The sequence below is a fragment of the Vanessa atalanta genome, chromosome 3, assembly GCF_905147765.1.
Source record: "Vanessa atalanta chromosome 3, ilVanAtal1.2, whole genome shotgun sequence".
NCBI classification, from domain to species: domain Eukaryota; kingdom Metazoa; phylum Arthropoda; class Insecta; order Lepidoptera; family Nymphalidae; genus Vanessa; species Vanessa atalanta.
Genome location: NC_061873.1, coordinates 6,799,762 through 6,806,399, shown reverse-complemented (window position 1 = coordinate 6,806,399; position 6,638 = coordinate 6,799,762). Strand labels below are relative to the sequence as shown.

Genomic DNA, 6,638 nt, shown 5'->3' with positions numbered 1-6,638 from the left:
CTCATTGGAATTTGAACTTTAAAGCTGAGGAGTAAAATTTACAGAGCGTTTTGTAGCTGAAATGTTTTTTGTATTCAGAACTTAATAGGCGGCGTAGTTTCTCTCGTTCTGACGGGGCGTGGCGACGGAGGACACGCCCTGTCTCCCACCACTAAGCCTTTGGCTTTACAAGATCGCTATGAATAGTATTGTACATACAAACGTACATAACTACGATATTATAATATAAGACAATAGCTATAAGGTACATCGAAATAAAAATACAATATTAGTAGGTAAGTATAAAAAATATTAATTAATTTGATGGATGATAAGGTATTCACATGTTTGATAATGTATTTTTAAAAATATAGTGCACTTAGACAATTAAGTGCTTAAATTCGGTAACATTTATTTGAATAAGTGGCAACATAAAAAAATGAGATATTCGCTTTTTGGATAGGTATACCTAATACATGCAGACTTTTTTTATTAACGGTATATTCTTGGTGATTTTTAGTATTATTATTTAACGAAATCAATTTATAAAACAAGCTCTGAAGCGATCAGTGGTGTTTATTACCTAATATTTATATGCTAATATTGCATTTATGAATAAATTAGATGTAGAACAGATATTTTTTTTCAAGAATGTCTATATTATAATTTATAATAAACTATAACTATTAGGTATAATATTGTCGTAAGTAGTTGAAATCTGAAATATTCTAACAAAAAAATAAAATGTATCTAACAAAGAAATATATTTTATAATAAGTATTATTTTTTTGTGTAATTTAATTATATTATATAGAAACACTGTCTTCTCAAGGAATGTTATTATCGAGGAACATGATGCCCTAACACTTCTAATAACAAAGGGTATTGAATTACGATTTGTAAGAAATCCGTCAGTTCGCGACGCGTAAGTACCGCAACAATGTTGGTTTCCTGTTTATTTTCACATGCACGGCACAAACACATGCATAACACTACTTGATATTATTTATCGTAAACAAGTTTATAATTATTAGATACATTATTTAGTATAATCTCTTATATCAATTTTAAAAGTAAATATAAACTTACGAATCCACGTTTTTCCACGACGAAAGTATTTCATATTATGTATACCTACTTAGGTACTTATTATTTTTATACCGTCGATAATGTGTTGTTTAAATGGATTAGCTGTACCTATTAACATAAGTAAATTGTTTTTCTCTTCTTATTTAAAACAATCATTTTTAATATAATAAATATATGATAAATATGTGTTAGTCATCATCTAAGTTACCCTATCATTTATCCTACCCTACCCTACCTTAAGTACCCTATACTTATCATTTCATTACCAATTGTGTACGTATTATATAGATTTTTAAAACAATATTAAGAATAATATAATCACAAATATTTAGTGAACACTTTAGCACTTATGTGATATAAACAAAATATTAAATTTCATACTTTTAAAATTTAAATTTCTACAAAAAATACTTCTAGTAGTTACATAGAAAATAATAGTGTCTTTTTTGTAGAAAAACAATCTTTACTTTTTACGGTTTTGTGGGAATGTGTTTAAAATGAATTTGAAACTTGTACATCTCCTAAAAATTAACGCACCAGAATTATGTAAAACTATGTGTAGTGAAAGAATTATGTAAGCCTTCTCAGTAACAACACGGCGTGCAACTCCAAGCAGCAGTGAGATATATGTCCAATATAATCGAGATTAGTTCAGATTTTATCTCAGCGTTTAACTGTCTCTAACATAAAGAATAATTGCATTCAAATGAAATGGAAGTTTTTCTTCTAAATTATATTATAAAATACACTATTCATTTACATTTAGAATACATAAAATATATCTTTTAAGTTGAATACTAAATTTTTAATGTTTTTAAAACTCAGAACATATAATGATATATACTCTCCGCCCACAGCACAATAAGCGCACTAAGCGGCCAAAAATATTTTTAAGCAACGGCACCTCATTGATGGTCCAAGAGTTGACCATCATCGGCGAGGCGGCATCCAATGTATGGCACCTAGGATTTTTGCACCCCCTGGACCCTAAGACGGGCCTAATTTTATTTGATGAAAATTAGCAAAATTATTCCTAAGAATCAAATACCAATCAATGTTGATTAAGTAGGTAGCAAAAATAAGTATATAAAATAAAACAAATCTTATTATGATTTTTATTTTATTTACATTTCATTGATTACTTACCGAATACAATGAATAATATGATTTTTAATATATCTAAATTTTTAGTAAACAGAAGTGTGTAGGTAGGTAATAATTGCAAGCATTGCATTTCGCGACCTAATTAAATGAAACTATTGGGCAATCGCCTGATGTCGCTAACTTGCAATATTGCTCAATCAACTTCAATAAGTCATTGGACTCGTTGTAACCGTGATATAATTATGTATTATATGATATATCACTGATAGAATTATTGTTATTAGTAAATACAATGATGCAGGCAATATGCATGATTACACGATACTAAAAACTAAACTATACAATATTTATGTACTTATGTGTATTTGGTACATTCTTATGTATAATCTCTATGAATTGTTATTATATTATTTTATTTGTAAAAATTTATTACATCTGGACACTAAGTAGTTTAATACTCAAGTCACATATCGAACTTTTTCACATTATTTATTTTTATCTTTTTAAATATGTAAATGAATTAGGAACGACAAACTCGGATTGAGTGTACGGATTCGGATTATCCTACCATTTCAATCAAGGAAACTAATAACTATGTAGTACTAGTACTACCAAATGTAATGTAATACCAAAACTTCAAGCTTCTATTATAAATAATATAATTTTTTTTTTTTTTAGCATTAGCAGCCCGTAAATGTCCCACTGCTGGGATAAAGGCCTCCTCTCCCTTTGAGGAGAAGGTTTGGAGCATATTCCACCACGCTGCTCCAATGCGGGTTGGCGGAATAATTTTTTTTATGAAAAGTAAAAACAAAAATGAATTACCTATCCTTGCTAAAAAGCTACAAAATTAACTACTAAATGACATTAAATAATAGTGTATTTATTTATTTTGTAATATTCTTAAAAAGTATTAAAATAAACAAAGACAATGTATTTAAAAAATTAAACATCTTTAATAAATTATGAATAGTAGATAGTTTAATTATGAAGAATATTTATAATGTCAGTGTAAAGTTGAATTGCATAGTTGATTATTAAGGCGTATTATTCAATAAAGGATTTTACAAATGCGAGTAGGTATGTAGTAGATAAAAAAGCTTAGAGATTGTATTCCATACAGAATAAATAATAATCATTTAATTACTATGTAATTAAGTGTCGGAAAAGAGTCTCTTGTGAAATTTTATCGGATCTAAGTATATTTCGAAATGGTGGACAATTTAAATAAACCTTGTAAAACGACTATTCAAAAGTGTTCTTAAGAAACTACTTGAATTGAGTATAGTTCGATTTGATCTGACTTGAAATACAAACTTAATATTTATAAAACAATTATTTAAGTTTAGTTATTAGTAAATGCGTTTTTTAACTAAGTACATATTAATTATTGTTTGTGTAACAAGATGTACTTAATAAATAAACAAAATATATTTATATATTCTTGATTGGCATTGTATTTCAGTTTCATACTTCCAGTCTTACTTACCCCTTTTTCATAGAAGGTATATTTAATAGTTGTACTGAAATTAAATAGTTCGTATAACAATATTTCTTTAGTAAATTAGAGCTGCTCGTAAGAATATTTAAATTTGTGACTTACTTAAATGAATAATATTAAAAATAATAGTTATACGTGACGTGTAGAATTGGTTTAATTCAATATGAATTCTGTCAATACTTCATCGCTTATTTGAGATTATCGCGGATGAAAGACTGATAATAATAATAATTGGTGATAGATGTCATCTTACTTTATAAGTAATATATTGTGACCGAGTCTATTATTAAATTCATATTTACTTGACTCATTAGTATTATTGTGTACAATCAAGTATCATATAAATAATAATATATTTCTGTTTCGCTTATTTTAAAAACGGTAGGACATCTCTTATTATTTAAATAATAAGAGGTGTCCTACCGTTGCATTGTATTGCATACCATAAAATGTTTTCAACATGACATAAGTAGGTAGATCGATTGTTTCTTTGATATTCTACTTTATGCGGAAAATAGTCATTATTAGAGGACTTTTAAGTACTTATATCTTTTATCTTTAAATTTTTTTACTCCTGTTTTCTTAAAATATTAGTTATTTGCAGATTAATTCTTCTTTGTAATATTTTATCCATGATATATTTTATTATTGTATTTATTTATTTTATTATTTTTATTTATTTCTGTATTTTTACTCTCATAAACTTTTGTCTTACGGCTTTGGTTAGCTGAAACGATTATTTTTACAAGGGAAAGGTCGAATAATTTTATAAAACAATGATAAATAAAATGATACATTATTTAAGAATATTTTATTAGGAAAACAGAAATCCTAAAGTTAATATTCGTCATTTATGTAACTATTTACAATTATTTTCGATTAATTAGATGAGTCATTATAACTTATGTATAATCTTTAATATTACATATACTTTAACGAAGCTATGAATAATATTATACGACACAACCATATATTTAACACGGTGTTTAGATAGCCATCTTATTCAGATATCACGGCTTAATAGTTCCACCATTTAAAAAACTATAAAACTGGAACTGATGATAATTATCATTAACTTTTCAAACTTAACAAAAGCATGAGCAGTCCGTCATCGCAGGGCTTCAATAGCGCTGCCAGGCGCATGCTGAAGAGGAGGCGCCAGAAGTAGCGGCAGAAGCGGCGGCGGACCGCGGTGCCGCTCCCTGCCGTCACAGCTCCGAAAAGAACTCCGGGGAGGAATGTGGAGTAGGAGGTGCATGGCCTGCGTGCTGTGGCACCGCATGTTCACGTCCCACCAGCGCCAGTCGCTGCTTCAGCACGTCCCGCTCGTGTGATACACGTGCGACCTGCAGTTGTAGAAGGTGGATTTCATCTTGCAGGGACCTGTTGGCCAATTCTAATTCTTGTCGTTGCTGAAGCCTCTTGCTTCGACAATTTTGTGCATAGCCACGATTTTTAAGTGTACGCCGTTTTTGTTTCAATCGTGTAACGTCTTCTCGTGGAAATCCATGTAATCTTTTATTTAGTTCGCGTACACTCAATGTCATCAATAAATCATCACTTATTAGATCATCCCCACACGATGATGGCTGGTAGGATTGATGTTGACCTGTACGTGGTGACACTGCAGAGCATGAACTCGACGGACGTAAGCCAACTTGTTGTAAATGATGATCCTGTTCCCTCCATTCACGACGATCCCACTCCTCAAAACTACCGCAAGGAACTGTACGCATATCGAGAGGTTCGCGCATATGAGGTAACCACAACACGTCATCCACAGGGGGAGCACGACATGGACTACGACCGACGGGCGCGGGTGGAGTCTCTGGAGGAGTACTGGGATCTACCGCGATTGCTACATGTGGTTGTGGATACGGGCCTGCATCAGGCCACTGACGACAAGCGCGAGCGCAAGCAGGTAATGTTTCAACAAGTTCATGCCAGCCTGCCCGTAGAGGTTCACGCTTAACAAGATGATGATCTTCAAGATGATCTAATTCAAAATTTTGGACATATTCGTCAGCGAGCTGATCCTCATCAGCATCACGGTGTGGCTGAGGCGTTAGAGTTTGCATGGCACCCGCCTGAGAACAGTCGACGAGTGTATGTTCTACCATGGAGCCGTACGGGGCACGCGCCTGCCGGAAACGGACTGCCGCGGCGACGCAGGGCGGCACGAGACTCCGCCCTCTAGTCCAATGACGTTATGCGACGCGCGCAACTTCACTACAGCCTTTATCATTGCAAACATAAGTTCTCTACATCAAGACATCATAATATAAACACAGCACACATTTACAACTCAGGTTTCATAAGATATTATGTACTTAACGCATGTGCGCTGATCACATTATAAACCTTATAATGTCAAATTAAATAATAATTTACTATAAGAAATTTGATAAAAACTGAACAAAACGATACATAAAACAAACAAAATAGAATTTAAAGTTACTTTAAATCATTTAAATAATCTTAACACAATTAATTACCTAAATAAAAACCGTATTATAAAAATTAAATTAAATGTAAATTATTTTCAATAAATCACTTTTCGGGATAGACTTTGGCAGTTAGGTGGCTAACATTAGAACAAAGTGATTTCACGCGTCGGCGGGCACGAAGGGGTTAACAAGTCAGCGTAATTTCAAATTACATTTAATCACCGATCTGCCCGCACTCTAAACATTTAACCCTTGCTTATTATCCGCAAATAATTGAAACGATGCGCCCATTATTGTAACAGCAGCCAGTTATAATTAAAAGTATATATGAGATGTTGTAAGGAAATTAGGTCCTGGGTACTTACTTTTACAATTATAAATTTTACATTAAAAATTACAACTAATTTTTATAGGTACTGCTTGCTTTGCATTGCTGTTGTACGAGTACGTTATGGTGATGTAAAAAAAGAAAGAAAATTGTATTCAATAGCATTATAATTAAAAAAACATTCATTAAT

General features: G+C 31.5%; 1 protein-coding gene across 1 annotated transcript; it reads right to left on the bottom strand.

Annotated features, from left to right (window-relative positions):
- Positions 1-4,475: 4,475 nt before the first annotated feature.
- Positions 4,476-5,910, bottom strand: LOC125077200 (transcription factor MafA-like). Its single transcript, XM_047689056.1, has one exon. It carries the CDS (start codon positions 5,791-5,793, stop codon positions 4,882-4,884), a length of 912 nt encoding a protein of 303 aa, XP_047545012.1. The 5' UTR covers positions 5,794-5,910; the 3' UTR covers positions 4,476-4,881.
- Between the last annotated feature and the right edge of the window lie 728 nt (positions 5,911-6,638).

Coding starts and splice junctions, on each gene's coding strand:
- LOC125077200 (XM_047689056.1), bottom strand. CDS start 5,793: ATGGTAGAACATACACTCGTCGACTGTTCTCAGGCGGGTGCCATGCAA.